General features: G+C 48.2%; 9 protein-coding genes across 9 annotated transcripts; 3 read left to right on the top strand and 6 right to left on the bottom strand.

The window, feature by feature from the left end:
- Positions 1–596: 596 nt before the first annotated feature.
- Positions 597–2,811, bottom strand: HD556DRAFT_1363404 (Gti1/Pac2 family-domain-containing protein). The gene is made up of 3 exons (XM_041302693.1): positions 2,707–2,811; positions 2,075–2,630; positions 597–2,017 (listed from the first exon to the last, which is right to left on the bottom strand). Exons 2-3 carry the CDS (start codon positions 2,609–2,611, stop codon positions 1,031–1,033), a joined length of 1,524 nt encoding a protein of 507 aa, XP_041161425.1. The 5' UTR covers positions 2,612–2,630; positions 2,707–2,811; the 3' UTR covers positions 597–1,030.
- Positions 2,812–3,894: 1,083 nt separating this feature from the next.
- Positions 3,895–7,735, top strand: HD556DRAFT_1472002 (copper radical oxidase-like protein; the record flags this gene model as incomplete). The annotated part of the gene is made up of 17 exons (XM_041308454.1): positions 3,895–3,939; positions 3,994–4,070; positions 4,122–4,264; positions 4,319–4,511; positions 4,565–4,692; positions 4,744–5,100; positions 5,149–5,227; positions 5,277–5,402; positions 5,455–5,588; positions 5,640–5,821; positions 5,871–6,094; positions 6,147–6,273; positions 6,324–6,543; positions 6,594–6,865; positions 6,924–6,963; positions 7,022–7,435; positions 7,488–7,735. 17 exons carry the CDS (start codon positions 3,895–3,897, stop codon positions 7,733–7,735), a joined length of 3,009 nt encoding a protein of 1,002 aa, XP_041161424.1.
- Positions 7,736–8,065: 330 nt separating this feature from the next.
- Positions 8,066–8,362, bottom strand: HD556DRAFT_1235150 (uncharacterized protein; the record flags this gene model as incomplete). The annotated part of the gene is made up of 2 exons (XM_041297721.1): positions 8,066–8,205; positions 8,272–8,362. 2 exons carry the CDS (start codon positions 8,360–8,362, stop codon positions 8,066–8,068), a joined length of 231 nt encoding a protein of 76 aa, XP_041161423.1.
- Positions 8,363–8,457: 95 nt separating this feature from the next.
- HD556DRAFT_1363389 (SAC3/GANP/Nin1/mts3/eIF-3 p25 family-domain-containing protein) lies at positions 8,458–13,480 on the top strand. Its single transcript, XM_041302692.1, has 14 exons — positions 8,458–8,926; positions 8,977–9,156; positions 9,213–9,320; positions 9,374–9,611; positions 9,664–10,470; positions 10,526–11,577; positions 11,635–11,942; positions 11,993–12,134; positions 12,184–12,337; positions 12,393–12,470; positions 12,522–12,672; positions 12,722–12,825; positions 12,878–13,115; positions 13,167–13,480. Exons 1-14 carry the CDS (start codon positions 8,543–8,545, stop codon positions 13,372–13,374), a joined length of 4,152 nt encoding a protein of 1,383 aa, XP_041161422.1. The 5' UTR covers positions 8,458–8,542; the 3' UTR covers positions 13,375–13,480.
- Positions 13,412–16,022, bottom strand: HD556DRAFT_367238 (uncharacterized protein). The gene is made up of 6 exons (XM_041310391.1): positions 15,815–16,022; positions 15,551–15,654; positions 14,456–15,496; positions 14,112–14,400; positions 13,953–14,059; positions 13,412–13,905 (listed from the first exon to the last, which is right to left on the bottom strand). Exons 1-6 carry the CDS (start codon positions 15,894–15,896, stop codon positions 13,675–13,677), a joined length of 1,854 nt encoding a protein of 617 aa, XP_041161421.1. The 5' UTR covers positions 15,897–16,022; the 3' UTR covers positions 13,412–13,674.
- Positions 16,023–16,246: 224 nt separating this feature from the next.
- On the bottom strand, positions 16,247–17,958 carry HD556DRAFT_1431551 (kinase-like domain-containing protein; the record flags this gene model as incomplete). The annotated part of the gene is made up of 9 exons (XM_041305030.1): positions 16,247–16,296; positions 16,348–16,384; positions 16,476–16,617; positions 16,680–16,846; positions 16,911–17,081; positions 17,413–17,539; positions 17,594–17,750; positions 17,868–17,890; positions 17,951–17,958. The coding sequence occupies 9 exons, from the start codon at positions 17,956–17,958 to the stop codon at positions 16,247–16,249; spliced, it is 882 nt and encodes a 293-aa protein (XP_041161420.1).
- Positions 17,959–19,045: 1,087 nt separating this feature from the next.
- On the bottom strand, positions 19,046–20,484 carry HD556DRAFT_1235147 (XPA-binding protein 1; the record flags this gene model as incomplete). Its single annotated transcript, XM_041297720.1, has 7 exons — positions 19,046–19,131; positions 19,182–19,387; positions 19,444–19,526; positions 19,574–19,793; positions 19,843–20,016; positions 20,069–20,173; positions 20,228–20,484. Coding segments are annotated over 7 exons (1,131 nt in total), but the record flags the coding sequence as incomplete, so codon positions are not given.
- Positions 20,485–21,165: 681 nt separating this feature from the next.
- HD556DRAFT_1307354 (uncharacterized protein) lies at positions 21,166–21,731 on the top strand (the record flags this gene model as incomplete). The annotated part of the gene is made up of 3 exons (XM_041300023.1): positions 21,166–21,293; positions 21,331–21,409; positions 21,450–21,731. The coding sequence occupies 3 exons, from the start codon at positions 21,166–21,168 to the stop codon at positions 21,729–21,731; spliced, it is 489 nt and encodes a 162-aa protein (XP_041161418.1).
- A 1,507-nt stretch (positions 21,732–23,238) lies between these two features.
- Positions 23,239–23,935, bottom strand: HD556DRAFT_1471963 (fungal hydrophobin; the record flags this gene model as incomplete). The annotated part of the gene is made up of 3 exons (XM_041308453.1): positions 23,559–23,935; positions 23,346–23,507; positions 23,239–23,286 (listed from the first exon to the last, which is right to left on the bottom strand). The coding sequence occupies exons 1-3, from the start codon at positions 23,712–23,714 to the stop codon at positions 23,239–23,241; spliced, it is 366 nt and encodes a 121-aa protein (XP_041161417.1). The 5' UTR covers positions 23,715–23,935.
- Between the last annotated feature and the right edge of the window lie 137 nt (positions 23,936–24,072).

Raw genomic sequence — 24,072 nt, 5'->3', positions numbered from 1 at the left:
GAGGGCAGTCTTCCATTTGCCACATGATATGCCTGGTCTGTGTTTGTTGGTGTTTGTCCGTTGGATGATTGTTTTATTTCTGGATCTGCGCTGGCTGTATACATGTCTGTACATACGATATCTCTGTCATGTCACATCTATATACCATACATTGGCATGCAATACATACGAATGTTCTTACTATTCTCACTAACCAGAAATGCTTGACAACGATCATGGACTCCCGTGAAGCGGGCTGCCGCGGAGGGATTCGCTGGCAACTTGAAGTTCCGTCCAAATCATGGTGGAAATTAACGCGGAATCTGCTAACGGGACCGCCCTTTTATCGGAAGAAAATCAGTCAGGATGACGCCTATTCGAAATTGAATATTGAAGATCCACACAAGCGATGGATGTGTTACATAGTCCATCGATTTCATAAATGTCTGTTTAATCAGTTCAACATATTCGACCCGCTGGGGAAATGTACGATTAGCTAATGTAACCATTGATACATATTACATTAGCTAACCGTAAATTTCTCCGGATATCCCGACATAACGTTGTCGGACTTGGAAATAAGGACCGAATGGTACCTTATGTGGCACATCAGGGGATTTCTGGTAAACATGCTGTATTCCATATGTAACCCACAGCACAAGGTAAGTAGGTAGTACAGTACTTATCGATATCAACTGAAGCCGGACGCCAGCCATGATGAGGATTATAATATGAAAGAGAGCGCATAGGTAAGGGGCCATATCGACCGGAGTCACGCTAACGCTAAAACTAACGACGGACACACTTGCAGTCGTACATATAGACAAGCCAAGGGCCGATACGGAATACTAGTTATAATCAATCCCCGAAAACAAGTGAACCAAGAGGGAAAAGAAAAAAAGCAGTGCAGAAATGGAAATGAGAAAAAAAAGAAAGGGACCTATAGAGACAAAATACTCGGTCGAGCATGATAACACAATGAAAGAAGACTGGAGAGCGACAGGAAAAAGACGAAGCACGTAGAGAATACAACCTAGCAACCGAAAGAGTCTCATGCAGGGCTATTGGAACCGGCCTCCGGTGCCGCGCGGCCTTCCGAGGGTTTGTCAGGTAGCTCAGTTATACTAGCGGAAAGAGGTGGTGCGCTGGAGGAGCCAGATGATGAGGAAGAGTAGCCGGCGTACGTTGGTGCTGACCAGGTGTTGCTTGGCGGGTAGCTACTATAGGAAGGTTGTGAGGCTTGCGGCGGGTAGTACTGATAGTAGTTGTTTTGGGGAACCGAAGCAGGTGGATGGTGAGGAATTAAAGCCTGCTGCGTGTCAGCGTTGGCTGATGCGCCGCCGTACCCAGGGTATGGGTACGGCTGAGATGGAGCTGGAGGTGGCTGGTGAGGAGTTGTCGGGGACGGTGTGGGGTACGACGAACTCGAGTACACTGGAGGGTGGGTAGAAGAATGGGTGGTTGAATGAGAACTGGAGTGGGAGGTGGAATACCCTGGAACGCCGTAGTAAGAAGGGGTTGGGTACGCAGAATAGTGAGGCTGTGGAGGAAGACTGGAGACTGCTTGGTCAGGGTATGCAGGGGGTGGCGGAGCTTGTGATGCAGTAGGAGTCGATGGGGATGGCAGAGGGGGTGCGTGTTGGTCCGTCGGAGATGTGGACTCTGGCTGAGAACTCTTGGATTTACGTGAGCGTTTGCCACCGCCAGTAGCGTAAGGGGTGTAGCGCCCCCCTCGTTTCCCGTCGGTGATGCGACCGTCGGTAAGAAGAGGGAGCCCAGACGAGAGGGGAGCCGTAATCATGGAAGGGGTAGATTCAATATCATCTGCCTCTCCACGGTAACGAGGGACACCATCCACACCAATCTCCACTTTAGGAGGGTTACGAAAATGAGTTTTGTCGAGGTATTCTGGACTGATATCCAAAGATGCCAGCTCAGGAAGTGATGAAGGGGAGCGTAACCGCCCTTGCTCTACATCCTCGACCTTGTAGTAAGAGATGAGATGCTGTGATACACCACCGATTGTCAACGAAAAGGTCTGATATGAATGGAACCGTGAGAAAAGAGTATAGGAGGAGGAGGAGAAAGAGCAGACCTTCTTCATGAGGCCGTCGGATTTGAATTTGTAGCTATTAGTGAGACTGCCGACTAGAACACGTTCCCTATGTTTGTCGATGCCCAGGGAGCTGGACTCGCCTTTGGGACGACTCAGAGTTTGACCTTCGAGGCGAACGCCGTCAACGTTGTACTGAGAATGTTCGTTCATTTCGGCAGGGTCTGAACGAACGCCTCGATGACCTGCACCACGCTTGTCGGTTTCGCGATAAAGAAGAAAGTTTCCTAATATACGACTTGGACTCCAAAAGAAACCGTCGGTCCAGCGCTTAATACCGCTTTCGTCCTCGTCGAAGACAAAGACTGAGCCAGAGGTTATCATCTTGCGCTCTGAATCGACTAGACGCCTAGTTACTCTTGGTATTAAACCACGACGAGCGGCTTCGAGAATGAGTAAGGCATCGCCAGTAGTCTCTATCCAACCTGACCAAGGAGGCTCTGTCCAAGCTGAACTTGAAGAAGGTTGATTTGTAGGAGTAGGATTGGGAGTTGGAGAGATCTGCTGATTTGCAGACATTTGTTAATATTTGTGAAGTCTGTGGAAGGCATAATGGGAGTCAAAGTAAGAAGTTGATTCGAAGTTGATTGAACCAAAATCTTTAAAGTTCATACCTTGCTCGGAGATGTTCTTAGGTTTGCGGCGGGGTTGGTTGAGAGTGATCAGAAAGCCTATTTGGCCATTTCCCGCCACAACACCAAAAACGTATGGCTTTCGTATTCCTTTACAGTAAACGATTTAGATAGTCAAGTTTAAAAAACTTGTCCCTTTCAAAGATCATTTATACGATAGTTCATACTTAAAACAACTTTCAATTCTGATACAAGAGAAGTCGCCCGCTCAAAAATCAAAGTTTTTGCTCAGCTGACTCCAACCTTACCGCTTACTAAGCACTCCGCGAGCAATCAAACTCAAGCTTCAAGCTTTCGGCGATCGACTATGGTACTATTATTCATATCAGCTAATAGCTTACCCCTGTCTGCCGTAGCAGATTTAACCATACTAGCAGTAAAATGCAGTACAGACAGTTCAATGTCTATACCATCGTTCTGATTCGAACTTCTCTCCCCGGCATCATCGCGGTCATTCTTCCCGAATTTCATCTCCATTTGATGTGATCCCAAGGTACTTCATGCCCGTGTGTGTTTTCTACTCATTAAGTGCTTTCTAGCCCCACTCTACACGCATTCACAAGTCTTGTCATTCGTGAGTCCTTGACTATTCTTGGTACGATCCCTACCGTGCATCGCCCCGTGATCATGTGTCCATCTATATAATGCTCAGTCAATCACGCGGAGATAGTGGGTAGTACTCCGGTCTCATTCGTACCAACAGAATAAGGGCGATCTCCAGTCCGCTTGGCACAAAATACACATCAATCTCTCCTGAATTACAGATACAGGGACGCTTTGTATTAGCTTACACGTATCCACTGCACCTCTACACCATGCATTCGCAAATGGGAGCTGCGTGGCAATCAGTTTGAAGAGCCTCGTATTGATTTAATCATCCATTACTCCGTCACAGCGAGCATTTACTTCTTTCTTCTCTCAACTCATGGGTAACGTTCTTCTTTTCAGGGACTCGTAGCCCTGGTATCCACAGACCTACTCAGCTCAGCTTGAATGATGCGACCTGAATACTTGTCAAGTGCTGGCCCTGTGACGAAACCAAGTACCTTGGTGTCATTTTTCACCCTGACAGCTTCTCTCAACGTTCTCTAGAACGTAGGGAGGGAAAACCCCAAAGCACTTCTAGGATGTATAAATACAGCGTTTCGAGGATGTCTCGATCACAACCAGATGGCTGGTCTTACTACCTTCTCGTTGATATCCTCTCTCACGGCGGTACGAGCCTACGTTGTCTTTACTAGTACAGAGTCACTCATCTCTTCTCCACAGATCGCCTGTGCATATCGCTTCCCCTCACACCATCTCCACAGACGCGACACAACCTGGACTGCCCTTGGATGCTGGACGTGAGTATATCCTTCCACTATGGTGGTCATTTTATGACCAGAATCGTACAGCGATAATGTCGGCGGTACAAGGACGCTTTCCGCAGCCGCCTACACAGACACTGTAGATATGACCATCGAGTCATGCGTCAACTTTTGTTCGACTGGCTCCAATGCCTACATCTATGCAGGCGTCGAATATGCTCAGGAATGTTGTACGTACTATTTCACACTAATTTTTATGGCTCTTCATCACATCTTTCACACAGACTGTGGCAACTACTTTTCTAGTGGTGCCACCAATGCCAGTTCATCGGACTGTGACATGGCTTGTACTGGTAACGCTGCCGAATTCTGTGGTGCTGGCAACAGACTGGATATATTCTGGAGCGGGGCCCAACCTACCGCCCCACCCATCCTGGTCCCTAGCGTTGGCAACTGGTCGTTGCTCGGATGCTACAAGTACGTTCCTGTATGTCAAGAACGGGTCCTGAGCTAACTTGCATTGGTACCAGCGACTCAGCAACACGAGCATTACCATACGGGACTGGCGTAACCGGAAGCGTTACTGTTGAATCTTGTACCGCCGCGTGTTACGACGCTGGATACCCTTATGCCGGCATGGAATATGCTGATGAATGCTGTGCGCACGCATCTTCGCTCAAACGCTCCTTTTGCTGACAGGTTTTTACAGACTGTGGTTCAACCATTGAGAATAATTCTGGTCCCACCACAAACACGGACTGCGATATGACATGCTCGGGAAATTCGTCCGAGTATTGCGGGGGGCCGTACAGGCTCAGTATGTATAACCACACCCAGGCTATTACTATTGCCCCTGTCGTCAATCCCGCCGACCCCAGCACTGTTTCCCCTGTAACCTCTGGCTTAACTGGCAACTGGACGTATGGAGGATGTTACGTCGACAACGTAAATGGGCGCGTATTGGGGAACGAATATGACAACAGCACCATGACAGTGGAGAGTTGTATCGCGAACTGTGCCGGGCAAAACTTCACCATAGCAGCCATCGAGTACAGCACGCAATGTTGTAAGTAGTTTCTATCTTCTTCTTCACCTCTTCTTACTCTTGCTCAAGTCTGCGGTGATTATCTCATCAACGGCGCTACGATCAGTGCGGATAGTAACTGCAACATGGCCTGTGGTGGCAATGCGACGTGTGTGTCTTCTTTCATTGGTCTTTTTTATGTTCTTGACGTGAACTAGTGAGGCATGCGGTGGTCCAAACCTACTTTCTGTTTACTCCTCTAATGGAAATATAACAATACTTCCTGTTCCTGTGATGCAAACCACAAACTTGCCTGGAAAATGGGTATATGAAGGCTGTTTGGCGTTAGTGATTTCTTCATTGCTCATGTTTGCGAGTCCTGATGTTACCATGCAGAGAACCATCCATTGGCGCCCGGATATTCCAATATGAAAATGAATGGACCACGAACAATACCGTCGATGCGTGCTTGAACCAGTGTGCTGCCTTCGGGTATCCCGTAGCTGGTCTTGAATACGGAGCCCAGTGTTGTAAGCGCATCGACTCACTATACGTGCTTGCGGATCGCTGATAGAGACAAGTCTGCGGCGACATCAGTGATATTGCAGCAAATGGTGGGACGTATGTCTCGGATTCACAGTGCAACATGGCTTGCTCGGGGGACCCAATCCACCTATGTGGAGCAGGAAGCAGGTTGTCTACCTATTATTGGAATGGGACGATGAATACGTGGAATACCCCCGCGAATACTGGCTACTATGAGGTGTGTCCCATCTTGTCCTGAATGTACAAAATATTCATAATATATGTAGTTCCTCATAGGAGGTCTCGTTGTCCCTCTCATTGCCACTGTGGGCATCAACAACAAAGTCACTTTCCTCGAGAAGCATGGCACCTCGGAATTTGATAATTCCACTGGCGCGTATGAGTTGGATCTCAGTTTGGTGGACAATTACCAGCTGGCTTGGCGCGAGATGCACGTGCAGACGGACGTGTTTTGTTCTGGTAGTATCATCCTACCAGACAAGGGAGGAAGGTTTGACGTTTCACTTGGCATATAAGACTCACGCTTACAATGGAATCATCAGGCAAATCAATGTAGGTGGATGGTCGCTTTCGTCGACTTTTGGTGTGAGATTGTATACGCCGGATGGGAGTGCTGGTGTCAATGGTACCAATGATTGGGAAGAAAATGTTAATGAACTCACACTTCAGGTAAGCTCTGAACTATTGGTACTTGGCTCATTGTCCTTATGCGTGCTCAGCGTGGCCGATGGTATCCTACCGCGATGATGATGCCAAATGGAAGTATTTTGGTCGTTGGCGGAGAGTCGGGAAGTAATGCTTCCCCGCAGCCCAGCCTCGAAATACTTCCAGCGCCTCTTGGTGGTGATACGGTCGTCACATTGGACTATCTTCAGCGCACAGATCCATACAATCTCTATCCATTCCTACTGGTGCTGCCCAGTGGTCGATTCTTCATTGGTGCGTGACATGATGGACGAGATGCACTATTTCTTACAGAACGTAACAAGGTTACTACAACGAGGCTCGCATTCTTGATCCTGTCACCTTTGACACAGTGACCGTGCTGCCAAATATGCCGGGAGCCGTGAACAACTTCCTCGCCGGCCGGACGTACCCGATGGAAGGGTCTGCGGTACTTTTACCGCAGTACGCTCCATACACCGATCCGATCGAGGTTCTTATCTGCGGTGGCTCGACAATCGGAGCTGCTATTGCGCTGGACAACTGTATCTCAATTGCCCCCGAAGTACCAAATGCGACATGGACGCTGGAACGTATGGTAAGCCGATTTGAGTTTGGGAAAGTTAAAGTTTGATGCTGAGATGTGCGAACTTTAGCCTTCCAAACGGGTGATGCCTTGTATCACGACTCTGCCAGGTAAATAAATATGATGACGAATGACAGGAATCTGGTTTTAATAATACGTCAATCACAGATGGCACGTATCTGATCATGAACGGCGCTCATCAAGGTGTTGCTGGCTTTGGCCTTGCCACAGATCCTAATTTTAGCGCAATTCTATATGATCCTTCGCAGCCGATTGGCCAGCGTTTCTCTATCCTCAACAATACCATTGTAGCCCGCTTGTATCACTCCGAAGCAACCCTTCTGCCTGACGGGCGTGTTTTGGTGTCTGGTTCAGACCCACAGACGTACTATCCCAACGGGTCCTATGTGTACCCAGAGGAGATGCGCATTGAGGTTTATATTCCACCATACCTCAATCAAGGTCTCACGCAACCAGAGTTTACTATTACTGAGACTGACTGGGCGTTGGGCGGACAGTACAGTATTACGGTGACTTTGTTCCAGGGAACAACGAGTACCATGCGCGTCTCACTGGTGGCAGGTAAGCAAGGCTAGTGATTATGGATGTATCAGTTTCTGATTATGAAATATAGCTTCGTCTAGCACGCACGGAAACGTCATGAGCGGTGGGAGGATTCTATTCCCTGCGTTTTCGTGCTCTGGGAACACTTGTACCATCACGGCGCCCCCGAATGCGTATGTAAGTCCACCTGGATGGCACCAACTTTTCGTTTTGGACGGTCCGACGCCTTCGCACTCTGCTTGGGTCCGCATAGGAGGTGACCCTGCACAACTGGGCAACTGGCCTGATTACCCTGACTTTACTACACCAGGTGTTTAAACCAACTTCTTCGTTATACCCTTCTTTTTGAACAGTCTTTCTGTTTGGACTTGGTTCGATTATACCCTATTTATTCTCGAGTTAAACTCATTTCGCTCATTCCGTTTCGCTCGTTTTATAAATATTCCTTCATTTAAGTGGAACTGTCTATTATACCTGTCACTGGTAGTTGACCGGGAAGTAACAATTCCTTGTGGTATGAGATACAGTGATGATACAAAATTAGTTTCTCTGAAAATAATTACTGGTTCAGCTTCATCTATGTCTTGAGAAGGGCATCACCTACCAGCTACTAGTTGGTACAGCATCATCGGGAATGCGCGCCTAAGATTACGAGCATTCAGCGCTATGCATCGGTGGATGGGGACTAGGTTGTCTGCTCTTAACTATGAGAGGCGCTCTTTCAATGTCAGATGTGGTGTCATCGACGGGCTTTCTGCATGAGCAGCACTGGCAGCTGCAGAGGTGCTCTGTGCATGGATGTCCTGCCAGTGCAGAATGGCATTAAACGATGCTTGAGAAATCGCGGTGCTTACGTATGGACATGAAATCAAGACATATTCCAGTCATGACGTCGCAGCACGCAGTGAGTCCGAGCGCGCAACACGTCCCTAGAGCATCAGACATAGTGTGAGTAAGGTTCTAGCTACTAGCCGATCGCCGCTTGCTGATATATAGAAGGTTCTCAGGCATTATTTGGCTCTATTGCTCAAGGCCTTTGGAAATAAACACGATCAAACATCGTCAACAAGAGAAGGTGCGATTACTTTGTCAAGACCGAGTGTGACCACCGGTGCAGTCGGCAACATGGAGTCCACCACCCACTTCCGAACACAGAGAGCACGCGCAAACGGTGCCCACCATGACAACTCCGGAACAGGACGAAGAGCACACCATAAACACAAGCAATGGGTCGCGGACAATGCTACCAACAGAAATAGCACATCTCATGGAGGCGCAGATACCGAACGGTGGGAGCGTGGAGGGCATAGAGGAACTAGGGGTCGAGGAAGAGGCACCCGTGGCAAATTCCCTAATGCCACCCTGACTTTCCGTCAAGGAGGCGCTGGGTCAGCTGCTGCCAGCGAAGGGGATAATAGCGAAATGGAGGATGCCACTGATGTAGATGTAGATGAAGTGGAACACCAAGAACCAGATACTCTCGAGGAAAGGGAACGATTCTGGAAAGAGGTGCGTCATACGTCTCATTCGATGTATATTACCTTTACTCGAGTCTGTAGCTTGTGAAAGCGCGCGAGGTCGAGCGCAAGACAGCTATTGCAGAGGGCAAGATGGACGACCCCAATGTTGCAAAACGTCTGGAAGACGCTATCACAATGATCGGCACATGCATGGATATGTGCCCGACATTCGAACGCTACCGCCGTGAACGCGAAAACAACCTCTTTGAATGGGAAATTGTATGAGGACATTCAATTCGTAAGTGTGCTAGATGTACTCGCTGATTACTCGTTAGGTCCCAGGAACCAAACGCGTTGATCATAAGAGAGCTGTCAAAATGTATGAACGGGCAGCTGGTGACAAGACATTACCCTCCGATCTTCGTCCTCCAAAAGTTCTTGGAGTATGTTGCTCCAATATACTATTCTATGCATAATTTGATTCAATCTATTGCAGCGCACACTCGATTATCTTTTCCACGACTTGCTTCCCCGAGGCGGCTTTTCTGCAACCTTCAATTTCATTCGTGATCGTTCACGTGCTGTACGAAGTGACTTCACGATGCAGCATGAAATGGGTTCCATCGCAATTGAGTGCCATGATAGATGTGCACGGTTTCACATCCTTGGTCTTCATCTGGAGCGCGACCGACCCGGATCCCAAGTCAGTCTGGAGGAACAACAGCTGAAGTACAGTGCGTGGACTCGCCACTTGACGAACCTTCTTGATAATAATCGTACTCGCAGCTCTTCAAAGTCTGAAGGAGTTTTACGAAGAGCAGCGAGGAAAATATCAATCACCAACAGAGCTCGAAATGCGAGTCTATCATCGTCTAATCCATATTCGTGATCAAAAAGAGCGGCAGGAGGATATTCCTTCCTTTATCCTCGAGCATCCGGTGTTCAAGCTCACGACCAAATTCCGGTTACTCGTACAGGCGAAGAGCGCCCCCATTGGCAGAAGCTCTCCTCTTTCCGTCGATAACGAGGCGCTTGGGGTTTTCAATGAATTGATCATAGTCCTTCAGGGGGAAGGAAACTATGCCATGATATATCTGGTCGCATGCATCATAGAACACTTATTTGGCACCGACACCGTCGACGACATTGAAAGCCTGCGGGAAAATCTCACCCTTTCGGATATAATCGATGGCAGCTCTGCTGTTGTAGAGGAGCATCATGACGTTATTGTAGAAGAACCAGACGCTATGCACGAGGAAGAGGAGCCACCCTTCGAGGCTGACTTGGTGGATGCACCACAATCTTCCCCGAAGCCCCCGCAGCGAAGCGGAACCGAGTGGCTCAATGATACATTTGGTCCGAAACCCACTGAATCAGCATTCCTAAACCCTTCTTCTCAACCTGCATCACAATCACCAAAGTCTGCTTTTTCAAATCTGACATCCGTTCCCAATGTATTTGGGATGACGACATTCCAGGCATCAGCATTCGGCTCCACGAACGAGTTTGGTTTTGGCTCAGCTGCCGTCTCCACACCAGTATTTGGATCCTCTGCAACTCGGACCTCTATTTTTAACGAAGCACCCTCTTCGGGTTTGTGGGCAACCCGTTTCCGATTTCTTGTTTATTGATCACACCTTCAACTTAGGTCAACCTCCAGTTTTTAGTCAACCTCCAGTTTTTAGTCAATCTCCAATTTTTAGTCAACCTCCACTTGTCTTGTCTCCAACCTCAACATTGCCCAGCGAGAAGAAGGTTCAGGTTCCATTTACAGTGCCTCCGGCACCTCCTCCCTCTACCTCTAGTCAACCATTACCCGCTTTCCCAAAACTTTTTTCCATACCCGAGGTCAACAAGGCACAACCTCTCAACCCCCATGCACCAGTATTTGCACCAGTGCTTTCTCCAATTGTCACACAACCTACACCCTCGCATGAACTTCCAACTCCTCCCTCTCCCGTCACTTCACAACCAACTTTCGATGTTCGCCATAATTCTTTCGGTAGCTCAGATCAAACACCACCTTCTCAACCACCGCCTTTGAGTAGACAGCAGCCAATATCTTTACCGTCAACACCCACTGCGACGATGTATATCCCTTCGACCATCTCTGGCACATCCACTAAGTCCGTTTTCCAGTCTCTCAAAAAACTTCAACCTACTCTGCTTACTGCTTCCCCTACTGAAATTCTGAGCCCACTGGTACTTTCATCGCCCGGGACAAGATCTACACTTAGTTCTATGGCCAGCCTACACCGACGTGACTCTGTACAAACTCCCTTGCGTTCAGGAATAACCGCTGCCGATCTTGAGGCGGTTTCAAGTAAACTGGAAAGCCCACTCAACGGCAAAGCACCGGCTTTATCATCCACTAGCAACGTGGACCAAGAAACGCTCGAATCCAAAGCTTTAGCATTTGCCCGAAGGAACTTGGTAATCAAGGAGGCCTTCCAGGAATGGAGGGAAAGAACAGCTAATCGTACCAAGTGGAAAGAGGCTTGTCTCCGAAGTGAGGCCTATAGTCAGCGCGTACACACAGAGCGACTTTCGAAGAGTACTAGCTCGTTACCGCAAGAGAACAAGCGCAAAGTGGTTACACCAGAACGACCAAGCTCCATTAGGAAGCGGCTCAGACATCGCTTGTCCAGCGAATACCGGCCACCGCCCAGCGACGAAGAACTTCTCAAGCGGTTCGAAAAGGTCGGTACATCGTCCGTATCAAGTATACCACACCTTTTGAATGCATTGTTGTCTTAGAATCGTGAAGAAAACGAACGGCGTTGGGCTCGTGGATCTTTCTTCCATGTCCTGCAGCAACACCTGAAGGCCACGTCACGCACTATTCCAGAAAGCTGGTCCGCCTGGCTGTCCTTAAACCAGGATAATGATGGAACTGCCATTTGGCTTGAACTGAAATTCGATGTACCTGACTCTGGCAACTGGAAGGATGTCAATATATTCCAGATACCGGTGGTGCCGCAGCCACACAGCAACAAAGCATTATACCCGGGTATCATCATTTTCGAGCGAACTCCGGTTGGCGAGGTCGAGGACCCCCTGGAAAGGTTGGTTGTGATGAGTTGCTTACTACGAGTTGCTAACTTATGCATGGTAGAAAATATCGGATGCTGGATGATTGCTCACGTTTACGAGATATCATCGAGTCATTGCCCCCTGATCGGCATTTCATTCCTTCCCTCTTGACGATATCTTGGTCTGGCGAGGAGCCCGACTCTTCTTCTGATTTCAATGATATGGTATACCCAACGTTCTTCTGAAAATGAGTAACCACTGAACATTTTGAAGATTGCTGCAATTCTTCATGATGAAATCTCGTCTTCCCATGTTGACCTATCATTGACATCCACCGCCTCGGACCTTGACTCTAGGTTTCAGTCCGCCTTGCAGTCACTCAAAGTTGATACTGAAGGCAAACTCGTACGGTGGATGTTTGTACCAGGTATGTTGGAGTTTGCGACATACTTCTCAAAGTTTAGCATCTGATTTTGGGACAGACCTCTTCAGACTGTGGAAACCCATATGGCAGACATTTACCTTCCAGCGATTAGAGCAATGCATAGTCGATGGAGAATGTAGGCAAATATTGGTGCTGCTGAATGTCCAGTACTGACAATGATTACCAGTTGACTGGGGTTTCCTCGGGAGATTCTTAGAATTGTGTATCGATGTTCTCATCACCATCTCTAGAGCAGCACTTCAACTGATGGGTGGCAGTACTACCATCTTTGAAAATATTCTACCCAACCTGAAGCTACAACATGTTAGAGACTCGGAGTACGTCATGTTTCCATCCCGCGCCTTTCCCTTGCTTATTCCTTGACAGCTCAATGTTTGATGCGGTCTTGCAATGGCTAGACAATCCATCGTTGCAAGATCCCGGTAGACACCTCGCAGGTGATCTGAGATCGCACCAGGCCCTTGACCGAGGTATGCCAGTTCTACATGGATTGTGTGCGCAACTCAAACTTGTTTGCTGTAGAATTTCCCTCGAGGACTTTTGTTCAATATATATATGACGTCGTTCAGGAGCTGTCCACTCAACACTTGAGCCCCAAAGCTGCAAACCCCACCCTCATACGGAAGACTCGTCTCGATGCAGCGACATTGAAAATCTCAACTGAGCAGGGTTCTTACTCGGATGAACTCAATGCCCTTCGTTCTGCCAAGCTGCGACAGACGTATAAACGCACTGCATCAATCAATGCGTCATCCAGCCGGTCCGTCATTGATGATGAAATTGTTCTAACTTGACTGATTGCCATCCGTAGGTCTTCTACCCCTGCCAAGCGGAGGAGATTATCTGCCTCTGATGGATCTAGCGAGGGTGGAAGTCCTCCACTGAGCATCACTAGTCCTGCCTACACATCGCCCTCGTTCAGCACCACCACATCTTTACCTCCTGAGGACAAGTCTACAGTGGTTACATCCGCTATGCTTCGTGCTCTTACTAGGGATATACGGACCAAGTTTGGATAGGCTTCTTTCTTAATTGTCCTTCATGAATGATGTTATTGCATATCTCTGTATTGCTTATTATCACTCTATATGTTCTTTATACGTCTCTTCACATCAATCAGGATGCAGAAACTGAATTGGGAGGGTTCAAATAATGCTCATAGGGAACCTGATACAACATGTAATCCGTACAGAAACCTAAAATAGCGTACATCGTACGAAGGAAAATACAACGAAGTTCCTACAACATGAACAGTGGTGGTACAAACCAAGAACCAATTATGCATTTTAGCAATTGCAATATCAGAATTCTTCTGAAATTTACGAGAAGGCGAGCGCAGACCAAGTTGCAACTGCACCAACTGCCATGGCCGTGGCGGTGTGCGCGATGGATGTCATTATCCTCCTAGGCCGTTTGATATGCCTATAATCTTCGACTGGTAATTCAGGTTTCGTAGCCGCCGCTGGTTCTTCCACAACGATATCCATCTTGACTGGAGGAGCGACCTCGATTTCAATCTCAGAATGCTTGCGTTTAAGCGATTTGAAAGTCTGCAAGAGTATGAGAGCGATGAGGGAAGTGTAAGAAAGTACGTTACCTCTACTTCTGCAGCGATGACAGACAGCGCCTCCGTCCTAGCGACCTGAATTGTCTGAATCTTCTCTTCCACGCGTTTTTCAGTTTCTTCGCGCAAGGTCTTCATTTCTGCGGCATTTGATCAGACGAATGAAACAGTGACGAGGACACCACTACCAACCAATGACAAGGGCATTGAGAGCGTCGGCACAAGCCTTAACATCTGCCATGGGCGGCACGAAGGTGTCACAGCTTTCTGCGTCGGCCTTGGATTGTAACTCAGAGACTTGATCCTGTAGGTCTGACAAAGTGGATAGCTTGTCTTCTGCAGCCTCCAAGCGTGCAAAAAGTTGGTCAGATTCAGGCTCGAGCATGTCAACTTGGTGCTGAAGGTCATAAAGGTCGTCCTCTGACATGGCATGGCGATTCTTGATATCAGTAACACTGAGATGCAGCACATTGACTCGACCCTAGGTAGGCAAAGTTGAAATTTAAAGTGATAAAAATCCCAAAACATATACTTGCCTCGATAGTCTTTATGGCATCGCGCAAATCTCCATGGTCATCATGACTGGAAATCTGGGATTCATCCGACCGCACCTCAGTAATAGAGGGGAGAACAGGAATGGGTGCCAGGGTGGCCGGTTCAGCCTCCAGCGGCACAAACGGCTGGAAACTAGAAAGCGAGGGGAGCCGTTCTGGGAAGCTCTCAAAAGATCCCGAATCGAGGGACCCCATGTGCCCAAATGAGCACATCGATGGAAGTTTGACTCTGCTCGACTCATCCGACCGACGTAAACCGGGCTGCAGGGAGTCAGCCCGGGACGGTGGCCATGCACCGACTTCCGGCTCCTCGGGGGCCTGAGGGGGCGATGGAGATGGGGTGGAAAGCTCCATGGGAGAATGAGACCGTGAATCCTCAAGGTGGATAATGGACGAAGGCGCATCATCGTCATCAATGGACGCAATGGTTGCAATGGCCGGAGGGGACCAAGGATGGGGAGAATCTATGTCAAGTGGGTCCGCGATCTTATGGCAGATATCCTGCATCAACGACCCAAGCGATGGCATCTTCCCGAGTGATGAACCACCCAAAAAGTCTGCGTGGAAGTCTTGACGCAGGGATGAAACACAGGAACGAAGTTCTTCCCAAGACGGTATCTCTTCTATATCAGATTCATGCTCCGAATGTGAAGCAGCCTCGTTGGATGAGCCCGATGGAGATGAAAGGGACTCTGAAGAATGAGATGGGGAAGAAGGATATGAAATAGGACTGTTAAGGCCATAGCGCCCGGTGCTTAATTTTCGTGGGCGAGGACTTGAGGGCTCTACAAGGGTGAGACACCATGGGGGCAAATCGCGCATATCCAAAATATCGCGCAAAAATTCGATGCGAACTGTGACCGGTGAAACGAGGGTAGCGCCTTGCCCCACAGCTTTACCAAACGTCACGATGTCGCCATCAGTAAGGGAGGTCTCCACCTCAGGCTGCAACATCCTAGATGTTATTTCGCCTTGCTTGCGTACATGGGTCCCATGACGGGACTTGAGATCAACAATATACACCTGGGACAGGTTGTCAGGTGCAAGTCCGATGTGACAGAATCAGCATGTGCCTACGTGGCCGCTGGAGGCCAACACAAGTTTGGCGTGCTTTGCGCTGACTACGGGGCATGCAAATACAGCATTCTGATCGTCGTTCTCTTTCCTCATTGACCTATCATCTGAGATTGATTTGCGACCGATGTGAACATGGGAGGTGCGGGAGTTGAAGAAGGAAACATTATGAGCAGGCTTTCCACCACACGACTCAACGTGCAGAGTGATACCTTGGTGATAACATGTCTGGGAGGTTTTGTTCAAGCAAAAAACGACGGTGCTTACCTGTTACCGGTTGCTGTGGATCACAGGGGCAAGCAGCTGGCTGAGCAAAATTGGTGCCCAGATACTCGACTTCGTCGTCCATGATGACCGTCGATTACAGTGTACAGAAAAATCTAAAAAAATGGAGGAGAAGGGAACGGTCTGTGCGTTGGTGGCGGTAGGAATGAGAGCGAGTGGGGAGGGACTTGGTGCTGTCCTCAAGGCCGTGCTTTATCGCCTTGACGTTAATAATATCGGACCGAAAATTCCTTTTCGAGATACCTGTCCGGATTCCCACCGAGGGTCTTCCGAACGATGCACATACTATCACATTCGACGTATTTTAGGCTACTCTGCTGTGATACGAAATATGGAAACACGACAGCCTGAAGGGTAACAAGGAAGTGGAATATATCAATTATGTATGCGATCTACTCAGATGCGAAGAACTTGTCATGACGGTGTGTAGTGCGCGAAATAAGGGTGGCTGAGAGCACGTTTTGCTGAAGGTAGGTGAGACATCAGAAACATAAGCAGGCTCGCTGCACACATACCAGAAATCCGTTTGGCTGTGTCATATGTCAAAGTATGCTACGAAAAAACAATGTGAGTACCAGGCAAAGGTCAACAGGAAAAAAAAACGAGAATGCGGTAGTACGAATAAATCAACAAGACGACGTACCGCAAGCAGATCCAAACCTTGTTCATCAAGATTAGGTACGACACCCTTGAGCTCCTGCTTCGACCATCGAGGGAATGTATCCTTGTAATCAGGTAATTGAGTCACACCCGGCCAAGTCTCTTCGCTTGGAGTACCGAGGATCCTGGATCAAACAGTCAATTCAATTGTCAGTTATTCTGACCAGCCAATCCGATTGTGCATTACCTGAAGATCTTGAAGATCTGGTCAATCTCAGAGTCCCCGGGAAACAGAGGACTCCCACGCATAACCATCTCAGCAAAGATGCACCCAACAGACCACATGTCAATAGCTGTCGAGTAGTGCCGAGAACCAAGTAATACTTCAGGCGCGCGGTACCACAAAGTTACCACCTAGAATGACAGCGCAAACGTTCAGCTCACGACGTAAGAAGGAAACTTTAGGGGTGCTCATTACCTCGTGGGTATATGTCCTCATTGGAATGCCGAAAGCTCTCGCGAGGCCAAAATCTGCGAGTTTGAGATTGTTTTTCTTGTCGATAAGCAGATTTTGAGGCTTCAGGTCGCGATGTAAGATTCTATGCGAATGACAGTACAAAAGGCCCGCATTGAGCTGATGAGTGAATCGCTATAATGTGATAGGAACACGGTTAGTCAAATTGCCGAATCACGTGACGATCGCTTCGCGTCCCCGCCCTCGCATCACATCACTTAATATCCCCTATCACAATCAATGTGACGATGCCAATCTGAAAATGTGTATGGTGGTGGTAGGCCGAACGTACAAAAATAGCAAGGGCGGTGCCTCGCGCTAGCGAAAACGCTATGGGCGCAGCAGCTGTTTGACGCCTTTGCAGACTACGCGTCGAAGCGTGAAACACGCGTCGACCACGCGTCAGGAATTATAAATGATGGGCAGGGGACCAATAAGAAGCCATTTGAAATGCAAGCTGACTCACTTTGACTATGCCGATGGAAATGGGCGTACCAGATGTGTTGGCGTTCTCCATATAGCGCTTCAAGTCAACATCCAAGAATTCAAAGACGAGATAAAGCTTCTGTTCAGCGTGCACGATATCAAGCAATCTAACACAGACAATGAGCCATGAGGAGCGGTTGACATAATTTAAGACGTTATACCTAACGATATTGTCATCCTTGAGTTCCTTTAGTAGACTGATTTCTCGGATGGCAGTGCTCGGGACGCCTTCGTCTTCTGCTTCCAGTCGAATTTTCTTAAGGGCTACAATCTGATTCGTTGTAACGTCCCGCGCTTTATAAACAACCCCATATGTGCCTGAATGCGCGTCAGCGATAAACAATGAAAGTGAGCGGAGTGCAACTGCACCTTCTCCTACAACGTGTGCCACACCAGTTCATTGTAGTCTGATGCGAACACATGACAGGCACGCACCAACTTTCTCTATTTTTGCATAGCTACAATTCAGCAAAATCAATTGATTTTGTCAACCATTGAGTGAGAAACGAGATGCGCACCGATCCATGTGTCAAAAGAGCGCACAAGCTGTAAAATGCCGGTTAACTGGAAAAAGCGAATATCGGTATCAATGGAAAGACTATCGCGTGGATGAGAGGGAAATGGTGTCTACAGGTCAATCTAGATGAAACCTGACGGGTGATACGGAAAACAAGTAAAGGCGAGCTCGCCGACTCGTCGTTGCACGAGCTGATAATTTGAAGTTGGCGAGATTCGAAATGCTCGGCGGTCGTAACTAGCCCTTGGAGAGAGGCGTGACAATGGAATGAAGTGGAGATACGTGCCAGGGATATTCACTTGGCCGGTCAAGGTCATATAAAGAGCCCTTCGGCAAAATGCGACCACCGCCACTGCTGTCACTCTCACCGCAAAACACAACCGTCTTATTTCCTGCTTGACAATATTAATGTAAGTACTACATATTCCATCAACCTGGGTCCTCAGGCCTCAGGGTTTAATTCTAAATTCCACTATCTTTCGTACTTGCTATGAAGCCACTTTTCCATCACTTCACTGCACATCGGCAGAGACGGTATGTTCCAAAGGAATACCGTCGGACCGGAGCTCTCGAGTGGCTGGAATAATATCAGCAAGCATTCATGGTCACTGCCACTTGGTTGTCAAGGCTTAACAATAGAGTCACCTTCCCATGAACTCAGATTTTGCCTGTGACACCATCGTCATCGCTTCACTGCAGCGCTATAAAGTTCATGGTGAGCGCAGGGTAACATTCAATTTATCAATGCTCTTGCCACGCGTACTCCATTCACCAGCGGAATCACTCGTCGGAGAAGCGACACAACAAGGAAGAGGTGTTTCAGTTATAAACGAGAGCAATGAAGATGCGGCAATGTGACAATTGTCACAATATCATCATGCCGAATAATTCATGCAATCGAAGTTGGTGAGCCATCATGTTATCACACGAATCTTTCATCTTGCCTGTTGTAATGTTGACACGTTTATTTGATAATGCTTATCAGTGCTGTGCACGAAATTGACAGTACTTAGTAATGTAAATATTACGGAGTTCTCCTTCTACTTACCAATGGTAGGGTACATCATGTCAAGGAACGTGTATCCAATGACGAATTTCATCCCGGGTTCGGCCAATTTATGTTCTCACTATGTCCTCGCATACGCGTGACGTCGATGTATTGCCCAGGATATGGTTCTTCACCTAGTAAAAATGTTTCAGAAGTCGAACGAAAGGACTGGCAAGTCACTCACTCCGATCGATCAGGTTGACTTCCAGCTCTTCGTCATCATCGACATCCTCCTCGTCCGACGCCCAGCGGTCCTCTGCGGCTGCCTTGGGATTTGCCGCACGATCAACGGCAAGATCTTTCATCAGGCGATTTACTGAGTCCTCTTTTATATCCTGCAGTGATTTTTCCCGTGCCGCGCGGGCGCGTTCAAGTTCTGGGAGATAATCACTGTAGACATGGAAAAAATAAGGAGAACATGTAATAACAATGAAGATAAAACGTACGTCCTATATGTTTCACGAGACTCCTCCACCGCATCGAAAAATTCCTTAATACCGGCACCTGTTGTACTTGAGACGCCCACAGCCTGTAATAGTCAGCTATGGCTTCTACAGCAATACGGGACACAACTACCTTTAAATGTTTGTAGAACTCATCCAAAACGAGACTCATGCTGTTCATCAAGCTGTTCATATAAGTCGGTTCACCTTCGGAGTCCCTCGATCCTGAATGGGACGCAAGAGCGACTTGAAATGCCTCAAAATCTTGCATCCATTCGATAGCAAAATCGTGAGGTTGTGCGTCCGTCTTGTTAAAGACCAGGATGAATGGTAATTTTGTCTTGTACATAATACTAATGAAGCGTCATGGATCAGTAAGCCGCTAGACCACGCAGTACTCACCTGCAGGCATACAGCATGTTGGACATGAATGTCGCTGGAGCTGTCGTCCGTGGGGTGTCGATGATATACGCCACTACAGTGGGAAACGAGGAAGCAACGGCATCCGTGATGATAGCACCAGATGCTGACCAAGTAAAAATCTCAATTTGCCCCGGAGTGTCAAGAATTATGTAACTACGTGGGCGCACGTAAGAGCGAATACAAAATAAAAATGACAAGCACGTACTCGACTGTCTCAGCCCTTTTCTCGACCAACTCCAGAACCTGGTCAAATTTCGTCGTAAAAAGATTCAAGGCAGTCAAAATGCCACCGTTCGGTCCTAGGTTATACCTTTGATCAATTTAGTTATCCGTGCACTCCCGTTCAAATGGAGACGGCACGCACTGTTTCATGACTTCTTTGTAGTTTACAGTATCCCGGATATCAATGTTGGCCTCGAATGGCACATGAGTAACCGCTGGGTCAAGGTTTAGGATGTATGGCGGTTGTGGAGGATTTTGCGAGTGGAGGTAGGAAGTAATGCGCTGCACGAAGGTGGACTTGCCAGCCCCCGCCATCCCGATCGTGATGATGACATGTGGTTTTGTTTTCGAGCTCGTGCCCGGTTGAGCGTTCAGAGACGCGCTCATGGTAGTAAAAGGGAAGTCTTCCCTGGGCAGACCAAATCGAATTAATTGTAGAATGGCATATGCTGAGTAATTAGTATAGCTATCTTGATTCTTGACGCGGCGTGACACGCATGTGACGCGGCATTGACGAGCCTTAGATTGACGCGGCCACTGGCGCGCCCGGATCGGTTACACTGGAGAGATCGTCGTCATCCGCAAGCCGACTTGGGTAATACCAACCGTCGCGGTGTTATCAACCATACACCAAGTAGCACCCATCTTCAGGCAATAGGTCTGCGAAGAAGTCTGTCGCTGAAGCTGTACCTGAAAGAGAGCACAGTGAGGCCAAGGCGCAGAAGGGCCCAGGAAATCGAACCAGGAGGCGAGAGGTGACAAGGATGCTGATATAGTAGTGGTCGATGCGAGTGTATTGGTACACGCCCTCCACCAGGTGAAGAAATGGTGCAGAGATGGACGTGAGAAATCGTTATTGTACCCCTTGAAGGTCAGTCGGGACGCTAGAAGTGTTTTGTCGTCTGACGTGAGGTGGCTTAGCCTTGAATACTCTTATCAGATTTACTCAAGAAGGGAACAAGTCCTCTCGCCCAGCGCGCGGTCAGCTTCGCGAATTTTAGAGACTCAAGTTGGCACAAATGTATCACTGTCCAGCGGGATGATACCTTCGTTCCGTGGGACCGCATCGAGTTCAAGGACATGTCACCTGATGATGCTAAGGACAAAGCTACGTTACAGTCACTACACCTCTCTGGTGCTCCAGAGTGGATTCGGCGCATGATGATCACGTCGCTGAAACTTGTGCTTCAACGAGCGACAAACTCATAGTCGTTCTTGCTATCCTTTTCCCTTCTGCTGTTCCAGCTCAGGTCTGTCGAACCGAGGCAATGCCCGAAGTATCATCTCCGGTACCCCTTCCAGCTCCGAGTCTATACACTCACAAGTACGAGCCTCGTTCAGCTGGCCTGTTGATTGGATACTAGGCTACCCGGGCTGGTATCACTCTCTTAGAAGTGGAACCTTCCGCAGCGCCACTCGTTCCACCTTCATCAAACCACCCTCGTAATCTTGACGGTGACGATAGAGGAAAACGAGGTCGAGGCGGACGTAATTCCCATACTGCTCAGGGGGGTCTTCCTGTCGCTCGAGGCACCGGGCTAGTGGAGCGCCCTGCTGCCGTTATGCAAATGATGGAAGTGATCTCTCAGCCTAGCAAGGTCGTCCGCGTTCTTGCTCGAGGCGAGAAACTAGAACCAGACCCATAATCCTGATTATGTGGTATCCTTGAGTACAAGGTGTGTTCAGTTTAACTCGTGGATGTTGACTACCGACCAATACAACCGAGATATGACTGTTCCTCGGTTCCAAGGCTGTTCCAGCTCGGTCTCGAATAACGACGTCATGGAAAGTATTGGAAGCCTCACAGATCACGCATACTCGCTCTGCCTCTCATTCCTCAGAGCATGGATTCTGCAGGAAATATCTCCAGGCATCTTTGTGTGGTCTCTTTGCTTCGAGTGTGCGGTCCTTATGAGGGTCTAACCACAGCAGTTACGGAACTAGTGTTCATGATAACTTTTGACTGATTCCTATCATCCTACAAACACTTTGTTTCACTGTCTGCGGACTGTCCGATGTGCCCCTATGTATGTTGTCCTTATGGTCCCATTTCTTGAAATTCTTCCAACCCTACTGGAGCTCACCGGTCACCGTCCATCGGTCAATTGTAGTTGTTTATTCCTAAAGCCTTTGCCAAACATAGTCAACCGTGGATGGGAAAGTCGCACAGACCACATCCATGATTAATGCATGATTAGCCAACAAACATAGTTGTTATACGCTTTTATTTATCACCGGAGTCGCCTCGTGTCGGTCCTGCGTTCGTTCGCCTATGTAAGTGGGAGCATCACTAACACTCATCACGGCTTGGTTCACCACCGCGTTCAAATCGTTCTCGTACGACGCCAATATTTAATTCTTGCGCTTATCACATTGAAAACCGGCCCAGGGTGCGTCCAGTAACCGGATCATTATTTCAGTGAGAGAGGCTCCGCGTTCTATATATATCATAAGCAAGCCCATTAACTTTTTTTGCTACCGTGACTATGTAGTAATCACCACATCTTTATCTGAAACTAGTATCAACTGAAAGGCGACTCTCATGCGATGATACCCAAGGCTTTTGAGACAGTCTCCTCTGCACACTTGTCTGTAGAGACTACCATCAACATATAGTATCCGCCAGCAAGTGATGTCATAAGACTAAGTCTTGATATCCTTACTTTTTCGCGCTGCTCATATTTCCTGGAACATCTTGGCCTCCATCGATGCCGTTGATAATAGAAATATGGTTCTTGGCCAAGCTCTTCCCCTGCTATATATCCTGACCGCGGTTTGTCCGTGACTGGGTGCTACATTCGGTGATGAAGATCCTGACCGGCGATTCGTGCGGCTATCTCGGACTGGTCTTTGCCTTTGCGAGGAATCCAAACTGGCGCCCCCGTTTATTTGAGGCTCGCCATATCGATCGATGCAGTAGCATGATTTCAAAGTACTGTAACACGTTCACGCCGCATGCATTTTACTTGGCTGGTATCTTCCTCCGAATCACACCTGAACACTCGATGGTTACATTCTTCGATTCAGCTGTGGTGGGACGTAAAACCGCGCAAAGGGACCTCGATTACGATAGAACATAAATTAGGCCAAACGCCACAAAGAGTCAACGACAGTGGAATAAATCACTCTTGGCGAGGGATTCGGGTATCATGGTTACAGGTAAATGTTGATCGGTGAGCAACCAATGTTGATGAGGCCGTACTAGACACAAATTTTGTCGGTCAGGGTGCATACTAATGCGGGAGCAGCAAACCACTCACGTATGTGTTGCCACTGCAGCAGACGGGCTCCTGGTTACACTCCGCGCCGCTACCAGTACCAATGACGCTGATGGGACTGCAACCCATTGCAACGTTGCCCTCGACAGGGTCAAGGGCAATGTTCAGTACGCTTAGGATCCTGCTCAACTCATGGCTGTTGGACTGATCAGGAGTCAGACATGACTAGGACTAGGTTACAAAGGAACTGCGCACCTTATATGTGGTATCACAGCAGGAGACGGTGCCGGTGTCGCACTGCGCACCCGTACTGCTACAAGTGCTGTTGTCACGAGCAGATAGGGTGGGTACAGCGCTGGTTCCTACGACGAATGCGAGAAGAGAGACGAGGGGGAGAGAAAGAGTGAACATTTTAAATTTGTGGGGGTGGGTTGGGACAAATGAGTGACGAAGTAAATGATAAAAAAAAAGATTATTACCGCGGTTACCTTTATACTGTCGGCCGTCACTGCAGAGTGTACGTCAAGGAGGTAAACTTCTTGAATTTGGCGAAGTAAAGGCCTAGATTAGCCTGTACAAGCTTAAGTACGTACGATGCTTGAGCTTGAAGCTTCTTCATTGTTTGATTGACGAGCCTCGCTTGACAATTTCCTAACGTATACCGATTCATGCATTTATGAATTTGGAATTGTCAGACGTACTTCCAAGCATGGAAGGTTTCGACAAACTACAAACCCAACAAGTGTCTGATCAGTGCAATGCTCGCTCT

Source organism: Suillus plorans (genome assembly GCF_016647745.1).
Source record: "Suillus plorans strain S12 chromosome Unknown HD556scaffold_21, whole genome shotgun sequence".
Taxonomy (NCBI): Eukaryota; Fungi; Basidiomycota; class Agaricomycetes; order Boletales; family Suillaceae; genus Suillus; species Suillus plorans.
Note: the sequence above shows the minus strand (reverse complement) of the source record. Positions and strands in the feature narration are given on the sequence as shown.

Coding starts and splice junctions, on each gene's coding strand:
- HD556DRAFT_1363404 (XM_041302693.1), bottom strand. CDS start 2,611: ATGTCTGCAAATCAGCAGATCTCTCCAACTCCCAATCCTACTCCTACA. Junction 2,018..2,074: donor CCGACGGCCTCATGAAGAAG/GTCTGCTCTTTC, acceptor CATTCATATCAG/ACCTTTTCGTTGACAATCGG.
- HD556DRAFT_1363389 (XM_041302692.1), top strand. CDS start 8,543: ATGGAGTCCACCACCCACTTCCGAACACAGAGAGCACGCGCAAACGGT. Junction 11,943..11,992: donor GTCGAGGACCCCCTGGAAAG/GTTGGTTGTGAT, acceptor TATGCATGGTAG/AAAATATCGGATGCTGGATG. Junction 12,826..12,877: donor GCACCAGGCCCTTGACCGAG/GTATGCCAGTTC, acceptor TGTTTGCTGTAG/AATTTCCCTCGAGGACTTTT.
- HD556DRAFT_367238 (XM_041310391.1), bottom strand. CDS start 15,896: ATGGACGACGAAGTCGAGTATCTGGGCACCAATTTTGCTCAGCCAGCT. Junction 15,497..15,550: donor TGTTGGCCTCCAGCGGCCAC/GTAGGCACATGC, acceptor AACCTGTCCCAG/GTGTATATTGTTGATCTCAA. Junction 14,401..14,455: donor ATGCCATAAAGACTATCGAG/GCAAGTATATGT, acceptor TTGCCTACCTAG/GGTCGAGTCAATGTGCTGCA.